This window comes from Anser cygnoides, chromosome 3, assembly GCF_040182565.1.
Source record: "Anser cygnoides isolate HZ-2024a breed goose chromosome 3, Taihu_goose_T2T_genome, whole genome shotgun sequence".
NCBI lineage: Eukaryota > Metazoa > Chordata > Aves > Anseriformes > Anatidae > Anser > Anser cygnoides.
In genome coordinates, this window is record NC_089875.1 from 15,150,225 (window position 1) to 15,170,832 (window position 20,608).

Sequence of the window (20,608 nt, forward strand, 5' to 3'; positions counted from 1 at the left end):
CGCAGGCTCCCGCCCTGCCCCGCTCTCCAACCGCCGCCATTTGAACCATGGCGGCGGCGGCGGCGGCGGCGCTGACCGAGGCGTGGCGGCTCTACCTCGTCCCCACCCGCATCGCCACGTTCTGCAACTGGCCCTTCACCGAGGGCTGCTCCTGCACGCCCGACAGGGTGAGCCCGGGGGGAGCGGGGGGGGGGGGGGGCGAGGGGCGGTGGCTGGGAGCGGGAGCGGGAGCGGGTCCCGCTGACGCCCCCCCCCCCCCCCGCCCCTTCCCCTGCCCGCAGATGGCGGCGGCGGGCTTCGTGCACTGCCCCATCGAGAACGGCCCCGACGTGGCGCAGTGCTTCTTCTGCCTCAAGGAGCTGGAGGGCTGGGAGCCCGACGACGACCCGCTGTGAGTAGCGGGGGTCCCTGCCCCGGCGGGGAGGGAGGGAGCGGGGAGGTGTGAGCGATGCTGGCAGCCCCCTGGGGTGGGTTTCTTCTTTTTTGTTTTAGGGAGGAGCACAAGAAGCACTCTGCGGGCTGCGCTTTTGTCGCCCTTCAGAAGGATCCCGCTAGCCTGACGCTGCAGGAGTTCCTGAAGCTGGACAAAGAGCGGATGAAGAATGCACTCGTATGTACCTGCCAGTCGTGCGACGTTTCCTATACCCCCCTGAGGCTGGAAGTGGTTTGGTGTCATGTCTCAGGGCTGTTTACCTGGCCTCTTGCTTCCCTATTGCACTGCTGCCAAACTAGCTTGGTGTTTCCAGGCTCCCTTTGGCTCAGATGGCTTGTCCTCTGCTGGTTCTCAGCCTTTGCCTTACCAGAGACACAGCCCGCTACCTCCCTGAAACCTAACTGATGCTCAAATCAGTGGTAGGCAGTGACTTTTATTTTTATTTGCAGAAAAAAAAAATTTCTCAGAAGGCGACCGAGGTTGAAGACAAAGCCAAGTCTGTGCGTCGTGAAATAGAGAACCTGGCCTCCTAGGTTGCACCAGCCTCTGCTGTCTGTCTTGTGTATGTACTGTGACACTGCCACGTTCGCTGAACGACTGTTTCCTGGGACCACTTTCATAAAGGCCACATCCGTGAGAAGCTTAACAACTCTGGATTCTCCTTCTCTCACTTGAGTCTGTCCGGGAAGTACCTGGGATTTGATGCACTGCATAGATAATATTCTTCTGCAGGGATTCCCCTATTCTTCCAGTTGGTTTAATTTAGGAGCGTTTAAAAACTCCTGTTTTTACTTATTCTTATTTTCTTTTGTAAACCTAGTTGTTTCTAGTTTAGAGGGTACTGGTAGCCTTGCTGCAAAAACTTGTGTTTCTTGCAAGAGCTGGCAGACACTTCCATTTTTCCATTTCTTTTACTGAATATACCAATGCTAATGGATAACTTTTAAAATAAAAAGGGGAAGGACTTTAAAAAAGAAACTCCTTCAGGGATTTAGGATTGTGTTGGCTAATAACGTTTAGTAATACCAAATCTTAGTGTGCTTAGTATACTTATAAACTTCTGTTTTTAGCTGTCTGCTGCCTCATGGCGATGCGTTTATAATTAAAAGTGGAAGGCAAAACAGCAAAGTAATTTTACTTAATTCTCTGGAGGAAAAAAATCTGACCTTTAATGCAATGAGCTACATTGAAGGCAGTTTTAACTTCAAAATGGAAAATAACCCCATCAAAGTACAGTTTGTAGTTCTTTTGCTCAAGTGTCAAACTGTCAGTTAGTATTCACCATGTCGCCTTAAAATGCTTTAATGCCTTGGAAGATAACGTTGATCCTTCTCCTTGTGCAAGCTTGGCAAGGAAAAGAAACCTCACTGAACAGAGTACAGGTAGTGAAGAATTGTGCTCTGAACCGCTGGGAAAGAGTGGGAGAATGTTGTACAAAGTAAGCAGCTGCTACAGGGTCAGAGTTGATCGCATGGTTCAGCGAAGTCTGTACACAGAACTGGACATGTGAGTTAAAGCTCTCCCAAACTCAAAGAACATCAAGCTCCATTTTGGAGAAGAGGCAGTCATGATCAAACACTGATGAGACCAATGTTCCTGGGTTTCGTAAGTTTGTCCAGCATTCCCTCTCCAAGCTTACTTGCAAACAATGAAATCACTTCATTATTTCCATCTGTAACAGCCAAATCATATGCTGATTGTCCTTTTGTATTCTTCTTTTTTATGCTTGCATTGCAGCTGTAAATAAAGAACAGATTTTAAGCTACTTAGATTCATTCCAAGTTACTGGAATTAGTAAAGTTGCTTCTAGGTAAACGTTGATGTCGAGTCGCTTCAGACTTTCTGGATGCCTGTTCCCGCAAGGACAGAGCTGTGCGATAAGGGCGCTGAGGCTTGGGCAGGCTCTGGTCCTTCAGCAGTGCCGGCTAGATCCGTGCAGGTGGGCTGTGGGTGGGTGCCCAGCTGCAGGACACTTACCGTAGCAGGACTCGGATGCACTCCTTTCCCTCTAATCCAAGCAGAACTGCCTCGTGGAGAGCGGTGTTGTTGTACCTGCACGGGAGGAATCAGCAGTGTACTTACTACCTAAGGAAACCGTCCTGGTACGTAAAGAAATGGTATAGCAAATTAAGGAAAATTAATAGGAAGATAGAGAAGTAGTCACAGTGATCTCTTTCGCAGGCTTTGGTGTGTGTATTAAGTTAATGGGAAAAGGAATTGAATAGAACAGCCTTTCTAACTGGAATAACACAAGTACATTTTTGGTAAAACTTCAAAAGACCTGAGGCAGAGAATCACCGCTCACTTACAGTCCTGACTGCTGGTCAACGTTAGCTCCTTTCTGCACAAGAAGAGAGATCGCTTCTGCATGCCTATTACGGACAGCCACTGTCAGGGCAGGTCGGTCGTCATCGCTGGTGCAGTTTGGGTCAGCGCCCTGGGATGCGCGGGAGAGGGAAGGTAAGCTGTTACAAGCCATAAAGATTCTTCAGCTTCCACCTAGCTTTAACATTAACGCCAATTTACATTGGCAAATGGTCTTTGTTTTCAAGAGAAAAGTATTCAGATTGTGGTATTGATTCCTCATGTTTCTTCTGAAAATCGTTGTCTGCTAGCTCAAAACCAGAACGTGCGCGTAGCAAGGGCAGTCAAACTAGATTACTGCGGTCAAGGTGCTCTTACTGCACAGCCAAAACATAAGAGGTTGTGCCTTGTTTTGCTATACAAAGGACTTTACCCTAAACTACAGCATTCATATATTTTTCTTTCTACGTGGCCTTGCCAAACCCTGAGGAGAATGCTCTACACACCCGCAAGACAGAAACTGGGACAATAATATGATTGTAAAGTAGGTTTTTTCTCATTTAAAATGCTCTTTCAACCTGAAGATTGCTGTACTGCTTGGGTGTTGCCCCCTAAGCAGGAAGTTGAAGTCACTGTGCCAAGCTGATGTTAATTACAGTAAATGGTCAAAGAGTTGTAAGGTGAAACAGTGACTTACTTTGCTGAGCAACTGTTCTATCAAAGTGATCCTTCCTTTCCCATGGGGACCCAGTTCGTCCAGCAGTTGTCTGGACTCTGGCTGTGGAAACACAGAAAAGAGCCACTAAGATTTCATGCAGGGAAAATACAAGTAAGTGGGCTCTTTTTGCATCTGAGTAAAGGAAATGCACACAACGGCATGAATGCAGCTGAGGGAACAATGCCATATAGCTGAGCTTCAGTATTACCCGTGACCCTTCTGTGGGAGTTTCAGAATCCGAGCAAATGTTGGATAACCGAGGCGAATATCTCAAGTCCTGAATCTGCAAGTTATTACCTTTACATTGATACACCTATGTCTGAGGCTTCCAGAACTAGTGGAAGTATTTTATTTAGAAAATGAACATACTTGCCTTGCAGAAGTTAGTTAACCAAATCTTAAATTTTTTTTTCTTCCCATCCTTCCACCTCCTTCCCTTCCTCTTTCAAAAACCTAATAGCTTGGCAAAGCATTTTTATCTCTGGACTCATATCACAAAGCTCTATGTCTTCCACCCATTGAGTTAGCGAAGTGATCCAAACCTAGATAACTGCACATTTCGCTTTTCAAATATTCTGTGCCATTACTGGCAATATGTTTATTCGGCAGTACTTCCAGGATGTTTGGTCTCTAGTGGAAATAAAGCTTGCTTCTTGCATTAAGGTATCCCTTAGTTGTGCTGACATCTCAGCTTGATGAAAAAACAGAGCTGACCTAAATAAAAGCTTGCTGTATAGGCTTCGTTCAGTCAGACTGCGTGAACGGCAGCTGTGACGCAGCCAAGGTTATGTCCTGTGGAGTCAGAGCCAGGTGTCAAGGGAAGATGGCAGTGCCTCCTTCTGGCGTTGCTTCTTAGAAAAACTTGTAGCAAAATCAGTCTGCAACAGCTTAGACCTGATGCTGTGTCATTAAAACAGAATGGATCAAAAAATGAGCGGAGCAATCTAATTAAGCTTTTGGGAGGAACAAAGCTCGTCTATTTCCAGTTTTGTAATAAATGTCAGCCATCAGTTTTTCAGGTTTTATATTAAGTTGGACTTCTGTCTGTTCCCCCCCTCCCCCCCCACGCCTTCCCTTGTTAGTGTTAAAAGCTTTCTATTTTTATCCTTGGATGCCCTCCTTCATATTAGTGCTGCTCTATATCTATTTTTTTTTTCTGTACCAGCAGAAGATATGTACAGGGAGCTTATCTTCTTTTTCTGTAAGCATTCTTGACTTTGTTCTCTTTATTTTGCCTCTTGAATGTGAAAGATCGTGATCTTCTTTGCCTACCAGAAAGGGAAACAAGCAAACAATTCAAAGCAAAGTCAGTATCCTAACAAGAACTCAGGGGAAAAAATCTGGAAATAATTTATCCAAAAAAATATTTTATTTTGTGCTGAAATGAAGGCAATATTTATCAGTATTCTACAAGAGAAAGTGATGAAATATTTGTTGCAGATCAGACTGGTTTTAACAAAAGGTTTGCACTCAAGCAGACTTAAAAACTTGCTATTTTGAAGTGAAGATTCAATGAAATGTAGAGTTCTGGGGGTTTGAGTCTTTTAACTAGCTGCAGCTATTCAACAGGCTTGACTTGGACTCATGATTTTTTTTGGCCAAAAAACTTACATTTTTTTCAATGCTGCTAAGAACAAGACTAGAGGACCTTGAATAAATATGCATGTCCATCATTTTTAAGACACGCAATCTACCGCTGTTCAGGAGGGCTGATAAATTATGAAGCATGTGGGGACCCTTTGAGTTGGTGCTACCGGAGCCTGGAATCACAGCCATGTCACTGGCAGTCTGGAAAACCAGCTCCTACTGCCATTTGCAATGTCTCACATTGGAAGCAGAAAGTGGCCTTAACGTGTACGTGAACTATGTCAACTGGTACTCTAGGCATTTCTGCTTTCTAATGCTGAATTTACAAATAATTTATTTAATGAAAACCAAAATCCCATATGAGTTGCCTTAGAGGCTGAGCAGCTACTGACATCAATGGGAAATGCATGTTAAGCATCTCTGAAAACTAGAATTAATGTATTTCAGCATCTCTTGTCTTTTCGTAAGGTACCAATGCTGAAGTCCCTGCAGTAGCTCAAATGTAGAGATGATATTGGTATTTATGGCTTCTACTGGAAAAGAATATGCAAAGCATATTTATCGCTAGTTTATCGCTAGAATAAAAACACTGCAGTGAGCGGTGGCTGCAGTTTATTGACCTCTCCAGCTATCCTCTGGAAATGAATCATACCCATAAGCTTTTGACAGTCTGTACATTGCTGAAATTGCAACTCAACCAAAGTTTGAGACTTGAAGATCAACTTAGGAAGGTGCAGAATGTGCCTGTCCCAGTCTGTAAGCACTAGTTCCCCATTCTTGACTACTATATTTGTTATATCATAAAGGCACAAATAAAGAATCTCACCCAAACTAGTCTGACTGCCATCCAGATTATTTCCATCTTCTGTTACGCTATTTAGGTAATGATTATTGAACTTTGCTGGTTTACTGGTATGAATATCCTGTAGAAGCATCAAAATGCAGGAAGTTGATCAGATTATCATGCAATGCTGTTATAAACTCAGTAGCACAAAACAATAAAAAATTATATAGGCTTTAAATCAGTCTCAAATTAGCATAAAACATGATTCATCTGTAATTGAACTCTGTTTTGACACAACATAATGTACTGTTTTCTCCTAAACTACGTGTTAGTTTGTTTTGATTTTTTTTAGAAACTGATACAACCTCACTTACTGAAAAAAGATTCTTATCCAAGTGACAGTGCCTCTGCCAGCTGAGAAATCTGATTAATTTCTCACTTGTGAAATGATGTGATATGCCTTTTCAGGCACCATTTGGCAAGGTAAGCTTTTTAAGATTCTACAGAAGAAATACAGTCTGAATTTTGGATCTTTGAAATGGCAGATTTTCATCTTTGAAAAGTTGGAAATGAATATGTGGGTGTTTTTTGGAACGTGGTGATTCCGGAGGTAGGGATTTTAAGTGTTTGAATACTGTTAACAGGAGATTTGGTAAATATTATCTCCAAGCTATTAAAAATTACTAAGCTTGTTTCTTAAGAGCACAATATGTGGACTGAAGAAAAGGAGGTTCTAAGATCAGGAGCTAAGGGGTGCTAGAATGACTAAACATCAATAGAAAGAAGAATGTCAATATTACTAGAAAACTAATGAAACGTAAGATGATAGCAACATAACCATGAAGTCTGGCTTAATCAGATAAAGATACCTGTTCAACCAGCTCCAAAAGAAAACAAAAAAGATTCCTTTCTCTGAAGTGATGAGTTAACACCTTGTGAACAAAAGAATTTCGTGTTTAGACCTGAATTTAAAATGTATCAGTGTTACCCTGACTGCTCTAGCAACAGCTTTAGACCAGCTGCCTAACAACCGGCCTCATCCCCCAAACTGACCTTGTTACCAGCAACAGTGTAACTTAACGTAATAGTGACTTGATCGTCGTTTTCACAGATGGCAGCAGAAGTAATCTGTAGGGAAAGAGCAACCGAGCAACTGTTAGTGTCTCTGAGAAAAAGGAGACAGAAATAGTTTTAGGAATAAGTCACACTGATGGGTTGATGATGTTTATTATGGAGCCAATGCACAAAATCACACACGACCGGTGACCTCTGACCGTTTCTGAAACGGCACCTATACGTTAACTGAGGAAGGGACAGGTGGTGTTTTGAGTAGCTGGGAATATCAGAATGACAGAATTGCCGGATGAACATAAAAGATGCGGTAATGCTATGTTTCATTAAAGTGCGGTCATTTTTCCACCCAAATTTTTATTTTTTTTTTATTCCACCCAAATGCTGCTTTAGTTGTACCAGCCTGTGGCGGTACAAGCTACAGTAAAACAGAGGCAACTTTCTATATCATTAAAAGCATAGTGCTGACGAGAGTGCTATTGAAGTTATATGTAAATAAATGCACAGGGGATTATAAAGAATTGAAATGAAGCAGACAATGTTATGTTGCAGCAGGTTGGGAATTTTGAGATAAGGCTGATTAGATTTCTAATCTGTACGATAACTGATAAGAAGGCATTGAACCCAGATAGTTGGCATCTACTTTGAATCGCTTCTGTTACTTTTGTGGGCAGTGATTTCAGGACAATAGAATGACAAAAGGCCAGAACAGCAGCAGGAGTAGCCTGTTCTAGGCAATTCAGGCATATCCTTCTGAATCCTCTAGCAAAAGAAACAAGTTGCAGTGGACCTATACCTCATGTCCTACACCACCTATACCAAGCAGATACCTTTTGTATATACTTGCATTACAGTTTCTGAACACACTGGTGTACCACATAGGTCTCAGATGTAATTCAGACGCAAAATATCTGCTGTTAAGCCTCCCAAAAAATTAATCTGGCCAAATACCAATTACATTTGTCATCCTTAGTATTCATTAGCTTTTCTATAGTTGTTTCTATGTGCTACAATAACTTTTTTTGATTGATGTGCCGTATCTCTCAGGTCAGGATAAGATGTAGTGAGTTTAAACTGTAACAGGGGAGATTCAGGTCAGTCACCAGGAAAGAGCTTCCCAGTATCTATGCTAGTTTAAGGAATTGCCAACCCTACTTCTGCCTGCATCCTACTTTCAGCTTTTTTTTTTTTTTTACTAGCGCTGATGCACCTTTTTTTTTCTTTCTTTCTTTCATTTTTTCCAACTATTTTTAGCCTGGTTCATTGATTCCAGTAGACAGGCCATTGGCACAAGCAGTTGTGCTGGCATCACCTAGGAAGCAGCAACGGGGGGAAGCAACTCCTTAATCCAGCAGGGCTGCCAAAGAAAGCAATACAGTACTGCAGCTGAACTGCAAAGGATAATTGAGCACAGAAATGGACTGCCTGGGGCAATTGTGAAATCTCCATTGTTGGTGAATTTTAAAAGCTTCAAGACAAACATCTGTCAGGAACAGTTTAGGCAGAGTTGATCCTCCCTCAGGACAGGGACCAAATGATCTCTCAGTCATTCCAGCCCTGTCTTCTAGGACTCTTTAGGCAGGGTCTCCAACTTCCACCTTTGGTTGCTATCACCCTTTTAATCATTTTAATGCAGGTTGGTGCACTGAAGACCACATCTCCAGTATGGAAAGAATACGTTCTTCCACTACTGGTATAGTTTACACCAGAAGTAGGCTATATAACCAAAGAGAATTGCTGCTATCTGCTGGTGTAATCTAGCTCTAAGTGGGGGCAAGCATATCATCTATCATCTAAATCCAGTTTCTAGCAGGGTTTATTTAACTGACCAACTACACAGATGTCAGTTGGCTCTTCTTTTTCTTGATTGCCTGCTGCTCAGCTGCTTTTACAGAATCCTGCAAGAGCTTTCTGGTTTCTATCACTTCTCTTACAGCTGTGAGGTGAGAGAAGAAAAGAAACTGCCATATTAACAAGAAAGCAGAAAAAAATCTTCAGTGAAAGACTAAGCAAAAGATGGAACAACAAAAACAAACAAAAATCCCCACATACAAACAGGTTTAGATCTAAAGAAACAGAGGTATGTATTTTTCCAGTGTTTATCTAGCAGCCAGAATATTCTTTTCATGACGCTTCACAGGAAGATATTACTCACAAGGCCCTTCCTACCTTTCCCATTCGAGGTTCTCCAATCAGTGCTCTGAATTCAAGGTTGTTCTGGGCGTAGCTTCTAAGGTGAGCACAGACATGATCCAGCTGCTTTCTCCAGTAACCTGATCAGAGAGAGTTAAGCAGGAGAAAAAATCCCTGAGATTGTGGTTAACATTTCTTCTGCTCATCTGATTGATGATTTAAAAAATAGCAGATTTTCACTCAGACAAAAAAAAAAGGATTTTTTTCAGAAAATTTAGCTGATCAGGAAATGAGAAGTAAGTTACACTCTAAGAAAGGTGGAATACTGTCTCATACATGGGTTATAATTCATTTCTAGAGCAGCTCTATTCACAACAAAATCATGTCTCAGAGTTATCCTTTGGAATCAAAACTAGCCATGTGTAAAGGAGAAACCATTTCCACGTTTAAAAAAAAATAATAGTTCAATAGTACAACTACATGATTGAACTGATTTTTAGTTGATTTAAGGTCCTGGACAGGTAACAAACTAAATCTGAAAACTGCAAACGTAGTAACCGAACCTATATAGCATTCTAGTCTGTGTAAGTTATTTTCCAATTGTATGCATTTCAATTATATATGGGAGAGCATGTTGAAAGCTTCAGCATTCCTGCTCTTTTGCCTGTCAGAATGTCTGGGAAAGAGTTAGCATGCTGTTTTGTTGGTACAGGGCATGAAACACTTGTGGCTGAACGCTCCTGGATTCAAAACTCAGCTTAAGCCATTCAGAGTTTTTGCATCTATCATCCAAGCACTTTCACAGCAACTTTATGTTTTCATTAGAGAAAGATAGAAAAGGTCTTGGTCTCATTCTGAAGTGATTGTTATCAGGATAATTTTATTTTTGAGCACACTTACGGAAAGTACAGCGTATGATTTATTTTGTTGTAAATAAATTGTGTAGGCAGGGTAACCTCGTTTAACTTACACGGTGAAGTTGCTCTGACCTTATCTGTCCCCTCACAGTAAGTGAAGCTCATAACAGTGAAACGAAGCCAAGTCAGAAGGGCTGCTCTCTGACATTTACAAGAGAAAACACAATTTTACAGGGACTTTTGTGCTCGGAGGACTCTTTCCAAGACAGAGCTGGTAGAAATTATGACAAACTAAAACCACAAGTCTTATTTGTTAGGCAGCTTGAAGGAATATAAAAAAGAAGGATGGTTGACCCACAGAGCAACATAAATTGTAAAAACAAGTTGAATACAAGTTGAAAATACTAATTAAAAATCTAAGCTAGGGTACTATCTTGTGAGTGATCCCTCCAGGGATGTCAGTATTATTTGCAATAAACTGGTTGATAACTAGCCTAGGTCCTCAGCTTTCATTTAAAAAAAAAAAATCCAGATGGCCAGGAACATATTCTTGCATTTTTGACTTTTTATTACATCTAAAAGGCTTTTGGGCAGCATTGATAGAATACTTGAATTCATGCTGTTGTTTACACCTCGGTCATACTGATTTACAGATTGTTAGAGTGGAAAAGGGAAGGTTTCTTTGTAAAGTTTACCTGGTAAATGACTTGGCTCCTGTTCAAAACAGAATGAAAGTACAGCCAAAAAAAAAAAAGAAATATAGTACATATCAGAGGATTAGTATTTTGGTACTGCTGTTATTTCACCCTGTCCTAACAGTTTATTTTTAATCCTCCCAAAAGAAAAGAAGGTAAGTTAATGGCTGATATGGTCGAGGACAACAACAACAAATCACTTATTAAATCACTTGCATTTAATAACTTTAATATCAAATGTCTGATACTATTTGAATTCAAGAAAACAGACATATCTGGCCTATATAAACAAGTTTTCTTGGTGTGATAGCATACGGTCTTGTTGATATATGTAGTGTCAAGCCCTTTAGACAGCTTAGCATCAAGGAAATAGAGCAGCAGGAAAGACTTGACTGTAACAGACATTTATTGATTTATAGAATGAAATATGTTCCCCAGGCCTTGGCAGTGTCTGAAGGAGAATGCATGACACAGTGCACCTTCAACAAAGTTGACGTTTCTAACTGGATAAAAATTAACAAGTCTGACGTAGTACAAAAGCAGTTCAGAATTTCTTCCCAACCTTTCCTAGTAAAAGGAGTTCTCTCCCAAGTCAAGAGCTGTACTTCTGGCAGAGACACATGAATGTTTAGTGTTACTATTTTTTTCTCAGTACTATTATAGGCCAGTCGTTTATTATCTCTGAATAGATTAAGCTCCCTCACACGTTGAGTCGAGTCAAATGTTTTATTTCCTACAGTCATGTCTCCAAGAGAACATGCCACATTTCAGAGCAAGGGAGTAGGAAAAAAGATTTCCCTAGTAATAATTTAAAAAACAAAAGTGCATCATGTTCATATTTATATACAGAGTCAAAACAGGAAATTCTAACATTCATTAGCACCCAAGAGATAAATAACTCTGATAACGGCCTGAGGGGTTGACAACAGTCAAGTGATTCCACAAAGAACTCCTGCTGACCAAACCAGCGACCGCAAAACAAAGGAGTGTGCAGTAGTGATACAGTAGTCCCCCCGTGGACAGTCTCTGCAGTGAGACAGATACCTTAGGGGGCTGGAAAAAGGGGACTGCAAGAGCTCTCAAGATTCCTACCAACCCTTACTTCTTGTAATGCCGTTAAGAATCCCTTTCCCTGTTTTAGTTTGTGTTGCTTCCAAGACTTATATTATTTATTTCACAACAGCATTCCAAACAGATTTTTCGCATAGACATGCCTCATCGTATTTTTTAAGTGCTACAACCCCCAGCACATCAGAGTTTTGTTTAATAATACTCCCAGCAGGCTCTATCGCAGTACTAACTGAACTTAACTTTTGGCATGGAATAGGGGTTGTTTAGTGGTTTCCAATTCAAATATAGGACACACATACCCTTGATCTCGTAGGATCTGAAAAATATCAAGCTACTAGCAAACTAGTAAGAGTGTACAGGACTCATTAGCAACAATTTTGATGGTTGTTGACAGTCTTTCTTTTAAGCTATTATTGGAAATCGGTGATTTCTAAGGCACTGCATTTCCAAGTGACTGGTTGGAAGACAGATCTGTAAAGCAGTAAGTCAGTGACCTGCTGATGGCACATTCCATAGACTACAATCTTACAAAGAAAAACAAAGTCATATTTCACAGCTTTGTTTTGAGTAAGAATTTTCCTTCATGATTACATAAAATCAAACTCTTCCTAACCTTTTCCAGGACTGATGGCTGTCAGGAGAGGCTTACGATCACTCATTTTTTCCAGCTTTTCTTTGTGTAAAATCAGCTCAAGTTCCTTCTTTTCCAACAGTTTGCTAGATGGGTAAAAAAGTCCAATGGTTTGGGTTCCTTTATCTTCTGTTTCTTTTAGATCTACTCTAGATTTGGACAAGGAAATAGGAAGAGACTGCCAGGCAACTTGAGCTTGAAGTGGTTTAGTCTGTGCGAGGGTGTGGAGGGGAAGAAAAAGTGTAAGTAAATTAATTAGATATTATTAAATGGCTTACAAACAAAAATAAACTGAAACGGTATAAAAGTTGTTAAGAATGACAAAGCTAGAAGGGAGAATCATTAACAATTATTGATTATAATTACCAGTCAGTAACGATGTGATTTATCACAAATATTCAAGAAAGCAAAACTCTTCATGACTGTCAGAAGAATCAGGCCACTTAGCTGTCCTTGCTAAGTGTTATGGTCTCTTCTCAAAATACAGTTTTCAATGCATTACCTTGTATTAGTAGGACACAGTAATTCATGAGTAGTAAGATAAAAATGCTTAAAGAATCAAGACTTTTGAAAGCTGCTAGTTTCTCACTTTGATATTTAGAAGAAGGCCTTTAAAGCCTTTGGCTAAGGCTACATTTTTGCAGAAAATGGCTCTCAGAATAAACATATGCTCGGTTTTGCCCTCAGAACTCTCACAGAGCACGTCTCAAAAAAGAAGTTAAGTTGTGTTGATCTATACTAGTAGTGGACTGGCCTATCTTTTAGCTGTGTTCGAGCCTGGCTTTGTAATACTGTGTGTCTTACCTCAGAAAACTGCAGCGAGTCCCCAGCATCCAAGAGAACTCCACTGTGAGAACTCACCCTTGATGGGGGCTCTATGTAAACACCACAGAACGCACAGAACCGAGCATACGGACGGTTGTTTGTACCACACTTGAAACAAGTAAAGTAGCACGGAGGAGGGTCAGGCTGGAAAGTTTAATGAGAGACTTGTCACTACAGAAACATACGATGCACAGTTCAGAAGAGATAAAAGCAATGACGCAAATTAAAAGGAAGCAAAATAACACTACCCAAAGCTATTAGAATAGTAATATTAACTAGGGTACCAGACTGTTAACACTGCCAGATGCAAGACAGTGAATCTTTAGTGATCTCAGCGCCATGTTAAGAAGGCAAACGTTTTTTCAGACAGATTTACTATTTTGGTATATTATTTTCTAACACATACTTTCAAAAATATTTATGTTCTTTGTCAAAACCCTGTCATTACTAGTGTGGTGCTCTAATACCAAATATTGACTGAAACCCTTCCAGTTTACCCTTTTGACCTTTCCTGGAACAGTACAGGTAGCAATGGTTATGCATGCATATAGGGGAGTGCTTAAAATTTTATGTAGACTCTGCTCACATTAAAAAAAAAGTTATTCTCCACTAGTGTGATCTTAACTTGAAACACCGTACAAACAAAATACATGCCCAAAGAAAATGTTCCCATTGGTTCAAAACTCTACAGAGCATCAGTTGACAAAATACTTGTCTTTACTGAAAGACAAGTTAATGAGGCCTTCAGCCAAAAGAATCAGATGCATCATCTCATCTCTGATAATTCCCTGTACAGGTGATCATGGCCTAGGGTAGTTGTGGGAAAACTTGAATTAGGTTAGCCTATGCTTTAGCCTTTGATGGACTAGCTACTTTGGCAGAGTACAAAGCTATTGCATCTCAACTGATGCAATGAGGTGATGCTCATTGGCCCCACAGCAATTTATTTACATCTCTAAACCCCTAAGTCATTGACTGAAGTAGGGTCAGGATGTTTTTATAAGCATTTAATGTTTCTCTATATTATCCTATGTGCTTTAAGCAAGTATTTTGATAATAATAAGCTATGTACTAACTGACAAGAGTTTTGCAAAGAGAAGATTGAAATTGTTTCAGCTCATAGATGAGTTAAACCAGATTTGTCAACACAAACACTGACAGCATGTACCTTGGCTCCACAACAGTCACAGAAACGAGCATCACATTGGTTAACACGATTGCATTTTGAGCAGGAAACTGTTTTTCCCTGCTGGCTGGTATAAGCTGGGGGGCTATCTCCTCGAAGCACGTGCTAATAAAACAAAACAAACATTAGGCAGAAAACACTTCTTATAAAGAAAAGTTCAGTAGCTAAATAAGGCAAAATAGGAAATCAAACAACTTTGATAAAATAATATGCAGTCTAAAATAATTATTTCAATGTAGAATAAGCAACAGATTGATTTTCATCTAATTTGCAACATTTCAAAAGCACAGTAAAATGTGGTATTAATTTGTTTGTTTGTTTTAGTAGGAATAAGTGCAAAAAAAAAAATTCCTTATCAGTTCTGTCCTTTTATATTGAGTACGTTATTAATATGGCCCCATGTGTAAGTACACTTCAAATAAACAGGGAGGTTGCTCTGCTGATAAACTTACATTTTCAAGTCCAAAACACAACTGCTATTTTTCTTATTACCTTTTAAAGTCTTTGTTGTGGTGTGGTGGGAGGAGCGTGTTCAGAAAACAAGTTTTTTTCCCAGTTTGATATTTGCTACATAAATGTTTTTGTACCCTTTTACCTCATACAAGTTATATATTACCTAGTTTTCCCACTACAATTAACTTATATGGGTATACAAAAGAAAATAGAAGCTGAAACTTCCAGAGGTTGAATATAGATCCTAGCTAGGACAAACAAGTCTTAAAATGTTTTGTTAGGTATTGCCTCAGAAGTCTAACAGGGATCTAACAAGTGTAAACATGTTATTAATCTAAATTACTTTATAACCATTAATAGTACTTAATGGTTACTAATAGTAATTAATAGTAATTAGTTTCATTACTAATGATCAATTATTCAGGATTTATTATTTGCCATCACTAATTACTAATTAATCAGTGTAACTAGTAGCATTTGTGATTGCTATTAATAGTAATTCAGTGAGCAGTTAAATTTCTCTCTAAGCTTCTACAGAGCTCACCATTGAAGTCATATGTCTAACTTTATGGGGTTACATGTTAATATCTGCATTCAGTGAAGCAGTTACATGCATGACTATCTTAGGTAAATACATACAGATTTCTGCTGAAATTCAATGACACTTCACTGGCTGAAATGTATCCTAAGTGAAATCTTAAGCTTTTTATATAAGACTTCTCTCTTCAGCAAGGAACCCAATAAGTAAGCTAAACCGGGAGTTGAAATGGACAGCAATTTTAGGGGGAACATTTATTGTGTTTCTCCCCTCAGTGCAGAATCACTGACAAATACAAGCACAGTAGCTGTATGTGCATAGGGGCAGCAGCAAACTGAGTTAACAAAAATAAGGTAAAAGATTATTTTGTTTTCATAAAGTAATTGATATGAATGAGAATGATCATCTGGACGTATCCACTCAAGTTTTCTATTGCAATTAACGATTTGGATACCAGCAAGACTCCCAAGGAGTCAAGACGACCTGTTTTTTAAGTGCATTCTTAGCTTTGACAATGGTATTTACAATCCTGACTTCCACAGGAGAAATTTGGAGGTATAGCATATATTTATAATGTTTAGCTTAATGTTTGTGATGGCACATCGGTGAGAGTACTGGTCTAGAATATGGCATGTGGGAAGGATTCTCTGCTTTTGTAATATAGGCACAAAGGGATATTAATTCAGTTTTCAAAAGAAAATAATTTTATGCTTTGACTTGAATAACCCAACTGCAATTGATGCAAGAAGCCTTACCATCTGTGCTTCAGGCAGTTTGCTTTCACAGGTCACACAATATTTATGATGAAGAGGATTTCCTGTGCCGCATGCCTGACAAATTACTTTGCCCTTTTAAATAGAAAAAGAATACATTTCACAAGGTATTTCAAAACTGTTAGCAACAATAATAAGAAGAGGACTTGATCACAGAAAGTGCTGTGGTTACTCAGCTCTGCAAATAGAAGAGATCCTTCAAGTCTGTGCTGTGGAGTTGGGTTTTAGTTAAGCTATATAGCCTAGTCATCACAAATTTACGTATCTTGGTGCCAGTTTTGTTTAAGCTATGGTACAGGTCACCTGGGAGATCCATTATCAATAATTCCAGACCTTTTTATATATTAGTGTCAGGTCACTTAGTCAATTACCTTCAAGCAGATGTTGGTTTGGGGCTGCAGCTGTGGAGCTATTGGTGACTCACATACAATGCAGGTGGGTGTATTCATTGGCACAAGATGTCTGCATTCAAGACATGGTGCCATCTGAAAGAAAAGACACGCTATACCTTATTAAGGACCATGATGAGATCATTATGGTTATCATGAGATCATTATGGTTATCGTGAGGTTTTCAGTATTTTGCTTATTAGAGTCCACATCAGCAGCAGTCACCGTAAACACAGCAATTGACAGCAAAATAATGTTGATATAAAGGTCAAAGGCTATTGAGAAATCACAAAGACAACCAGAATGAGAATGTTTTAGTGATGACTATTATGTGTGCCAGAAAGGTGTTAAATTACTTTTCAGTAGATTTAAATGCTGCCATAATATGTGTGTAGGTAGTTCAGATCCTTCTAGCTATGAACCTCATCTAAAGAGGTGCTGGATATTTTCAGTCATCACTTGAGACTACAGCATTGTCCCAGACAAGACATCTTTTTGAGAATACAGAAAAAAAAAAAATCACATTTGACTTGTTAGATAGGGTTACTATTTCATGAGAAGAGATTATGGAAGACAGTTATAGGCATCACTGTAAAAACTCTTGCATATGCATATGCTCTTGCATATGCACACATACCACTGTTAAAATCTTCAGGCAAACTAGATGGATCTTCTACAGCTATGACACAAGCACAAGTTACTAACTAACTTCACTAGTCAGCACTGGAACAAGATGCACATGCAGATCCTGAAGACGTAGTGGTTGTTGTTGCAGGATGAAGAGGAAGCTGAATTTGGTGATGTTTCCCAACAGAAGTGAATAAAACACAATTTACCTTTTTAATGTTAACCTTATTAAAATACATGGCACTTGAAGCAATCCATGGTTAATTTTGCCCATCATTTAAGAATTACTTTGGGCCCACTGCTGAAGTTACAAAACAAAACGAAACAATCAGAACTAAATGAAGCTGTGACTAAATAATGAATATGTAATTTGCTGAGGAAGGTTGGTCCTATAAAGAGGATTTGTTCTGTTATGATTTTTTGCTGACCTGTGCTCCTTCAGGGGGCGGGAAGTGACGTACTGGCACAGGTGGGATAGGAGATCCACATTCCTGGCAGAAGTGAGCCAAGGGATCAGACAGGCGAGGTGCAGAACAGCGTGCACATCTGAGGATAAGAGCAAACTAGCTGAGCTTGTTTTGGTATTTTTTCTAATTTGAAAAGACAGCTTTTCCTCTGATCGTACAAGTGTTAGGAATTTTTAAAAGGATGGTAAGAAAGTTGATAACATTAAACACTGATATGTAAATAAAATTATATATAAGAGAGAGAATTTTCAAAGCACTAAACTAGATCACATTCTGCTGCTATAAGCCAGTATCTGCTTTGTCTTTCCTAATTTTTAATAGAGCCTCACAGTATTATCAGCTTGGTTGCTAGTAGCAATTGCTCTGTTACTTTCCAAGGGCAAAGATGTTAAAAGCAGAAGTCATTTACCTGAGGAAATTTGTCTCCCTCTGGATCCTTGCCACCTGTGTGCTTGCTAAGCTTTTTCGGCTAGTCACCACAGAAGAACTAGCAAACTGAAAAAAAGGTAATTCTTTAGCATTAATTAGCTAGTGTTTGCAAAATGCATATAAGATACACATAAATGCATCTAACAGATTCAGCTAAAGGCATGTTATTTGAGATAAAGTGCACTGAAATGCAGTGCATTCAAGAGTATTTACTACATCTTGATTCCCCCCTTAGCTGTATTAAGGACCCACATCATCTTCTTAAAAAAATAAATTATTTACTTCCAAGAGAGCATTACTGTATCTTAAGTTTTAGATATTGCTAATTGCAGATTCAGTAACATATTAGAAGAGGATTAGTAGGAATGCAGGCACTGGTAATTTGCCTTGCCTGGTTTTGTCTTTATTGATAACTGTGTACTGCTTTGGGCATCCCTATTCCAGTGTGTCATTACCTATAAATTTAAACTAGTACCATATAGTACAGCCAAAAGTATTAGCTTATGAGAGATTATATGAAAACGATCACAAAATTTCAAATCTTTACATTTTTTAGAGCTCAGTTCTTTTGACAGACTTTTATGTTCTTCTTCAAACCCCTCTGCTTGCCTGTAATGACTCTGTTGGTAGTGCTGAGACGGATTCCTCTCTGTATCCTGTCGTTTCTAAATGGCAGGTCAGGAGCTGTGGTCCTTGCAGGGACTTGTGATACGTCTTTTTTTCTGTTTCCAAGTCTAAAATTACAAACCTGTTATTCCACTGTCATCCACTTCATGCAGTTAAGATATATGTTAACATGAACGTTATATACTCTCAAGTTTTATATCCCAATAGGCAAGCATATTTCTAGCCATTCAAAAATTATTTTCATATCCATATTTTGGGTTAAAACAAACTCCATGGAATTGCAGGAAGTTAAACTAGAAGAAACCTCATTCCTCTCTAAAAGAGTTTACTTTTATATTTTTCTCAGTTTAGGTTATTCTTCCTTCCTGCACTCTCAAAAAATCCATCTTATAAGAGTAAATTAATGTGTAAACATTAATGTGATTCCCTACTCTTAAACAGTCCCATTCCCGTGACCATAGGATAAAAGCCTTTATCTATACAGGAAATCTGGGTCAAGCTTTCATTTCTGCTTTGTGTATTTATTTCGGAATCTTACTGCAGGCAACACTCAAATATCAGTAAAAAACTCTGTAAAGGATTTGCAATTCAATCAATTTAACAGCATTTTCTGGCACAAATGGGGGCCTTGTTATGTTGCTCAAACTGAACAATCTTTTTTAAAAAATTATTTAAGAGGCAATTTGATATGTGTAAAGGCAATTTTTGTTCTCTATTTGCAGTGCTGAGAACTGGAAATTGGAATTCCCAAAAGATGTTCAGTCTTCTGAGACGGTTTTGAAATTACTTGTATTTTGATAATGATATAAGATGAAAACCTACCCTGTCTACTTTCAGCTAAGAGAGAAGTATATTTCAGCTTTATGAAGTAATACCACACCTTGAAAATCTTGGGGTGCTTCACTCCAGGCAGGCTTGATTTCCACATTCATTCCATTTTTCTTTGACTTCGTAGTAAACAATCCATCTTCTCTCTCCTAAAAAGTAATTCCAATTGAATTCCAAACAATATATACATATATATTTGCTCTAATCCTTTCTTTCTATAGGTGTTTGTTAGGATTTTAAAGGTATAGGTACCTTTTTAAACGTTAAGGTTCTTATTTTCAGTGCAAGACTTTGAAAAGCTTAAATTATAAATGCATTATAAAAATATTTGGCCTGAATTGGTCAGGAAAGACCAGTGAAAAAAAGAAAAAAATATATGTTGCCTTGAACTTTTAGTATTACAAAAAGGACTGAGGCAGCAAAGATGGACAAACAGGGAAAATTAAGTATATAAAAAGTATAGGTAATCAAGATTTAATCTTTAAATAATCTCATACATATAACTCTTTATATTCAGAGAGGGGGTTACAATTGTTAAAACTTGCCTGTGTGGTGACATCTTTTAGGAAATTCTTGTCATTGTCTTCAATAGAGAAGATGTTCGGTTGCTTGTACTCTACTAGAAACACCTTTGTTACAACAGTGCTCTCCCTGCAGTCCCTGAAAATCAATGTTCACAAAGCTATATACATGTCATGAAGCTATGTGCAGCAAAAAGTAAATCATTGGTGAACATGGTTCATTTTCTTTTAAGTTAAAAGTGAGCAAACCAAGTTATCAATAAAATGTACGAATATTTTAATCCCTTAACATCTTTTACCTGTAAAACTCCTGATACTGCTGTGTCTGCTTTCTGAGGTAATTACTGTTTGCCAGAATTGCAGAAAATAGAGGACCTCCAGACTTGTCTTACATTCATAATACCATATTCACATTCCCAGCCAAGCACCAGGTAGCACACTATTCATTTGATGTAACAACTGTATTTCTCAAGCATTTATTAAATTACAGCAGTAATGTTAAAAGGCGTTAAACGTCCAAACCATTCATTTTGGATTTATTGTCATTCTAGAGCATCTTTTTAACCTACCTGAAAAAGTCTTAATGAAAACATACTGGAAACAAGCGCTAATACAGATAGTGATACAAGAAAATATATACAGATTTTGCATGTCCCTGTGC

General features: G+C 39.0%; 2 protein-coding genes across 6 annotated transcripts in view; one reads left to right on the forward strand and one right to left on the reverse strand.

Annotated features, from left to right (window-relative positions):
- Positions 1-2,198, forward strand: BIRC5 (baculoviral IAP repeat containing 5). Its single transcript, XM_048078912.2, has 4 exons — positions 1-167; positions 282-391; positions 493-610; positions 883-2,198. The coding sequence occupies exons 1-4, from the start codon at positions 48-50 to the stop codon at positions 964-966; spliced, it is 432 nt and encodes a 143-aa protein (XP_047934869.2). The 5' UTR covers positions 1-47; the 3' UTR covers positions 967-2,198.
- The window catches only part of DZANK1 (double zinc ribbon and ankyrin repeat domains 1), a 21,922-nt gene continuing 3,289 nt past the window's right edge, over positions 1,976-20,608 (reverse strand). For 3 of the 5 annotated variants that reach the window (XM_048078905.2, XM_048078906.2, XM_048078907.2), the window contains exons 5-22: positions 19,972-20,086; positions 19,479-19,575; positions 18,581-18,705; positions 17,952-18,037; positions 17,504-17,621; positions 16,431-16,544; positions 16,042-16,134; positions 14,278-14,400; positions 13,089-13,253; positions 12,267-12,495; positions 9,067-9,170; positions 6,880-6,954; positions 5,869-5,965; positions 4,635-4,723; positions 3,435-3,515; positions 2,743-2,870; positions 2,411-2,485; positions 1,976-2,170 (exon numbers count right to left, since the gene is read on the reverse strand). In XM_048078905.2, the coding sequence (XP_047934862.2) occupies positions 2,005-2,170; positions 2,411-2,485; positions 2,743-2,870; positions 3,435-3,515; positions 4,635-4,723; positions 5,869-5,965; positions 6,880-6,954; positions 9,067-9,170; positions 12,267-12,495; positions 13,089-13,253; positions 14,278-14,400; positions 16,042-16,134; positions 16,431-16,544; positions 17,504-17,621; positions 17,952-18,037; positions 18,581-18,705; positions 19,479-19,575; positions 19,972-20,086 (2,080 nt within the window). In that variant the 3' untranslated portion in view covers positions 1,976-2,004. Of the gene's footprint in view, positions 2,171-2,410; positions 2,486-2,742; positions 2,871-3,434; positions 3,516-4,169; positions 4,356-4,617; positions 4,724-5,868; positions 5,966-6,879; positions 6,955-9,066; positions 9,171-12,266; positions 12,496-13,088; positions 13,254-14,277; positions 14,401-16,041; positions 16,135-16,430; positions 16,545-17,503; positions 17,622-17,951; positions 18,038-18,580; positions 18,706-19,478; positions 19,576-19,971; positions 20,087-20,608 lie in introns of those variants that run through there. The other 2 variants (XR_010830068.1, XM_048078908.2) reach the window with 2 other exon arrangements.

What these genes read in the sequence shown, in the direction of transcription:
- BIRC5 (XM_048078912.2), top strand. Translation starts at nt 48, where the DNA reads ATGGCGGCGGCGGCGGCGGCGGCGCTGACCGAGGCGTGGCGGCTCTAC. An exon ending in GCTCCTGCACGCCCGACAGG is followed by an intron (nt 168 to 281) that starts GTGAGCCCGGGG and finishes CCCTGCCCGCAG; the next exon opens with ATGGCGGCGGCGGGCTTCGT. An exon ending in GAGCCCGACGACGACCCGCT is followed by an intron (nt 392 to 492) that starts GTGAGTAGCGGG and finishes TTTTTGTTTTAG; the next exon opens with GGAGGAGCACAAGAAGCACT.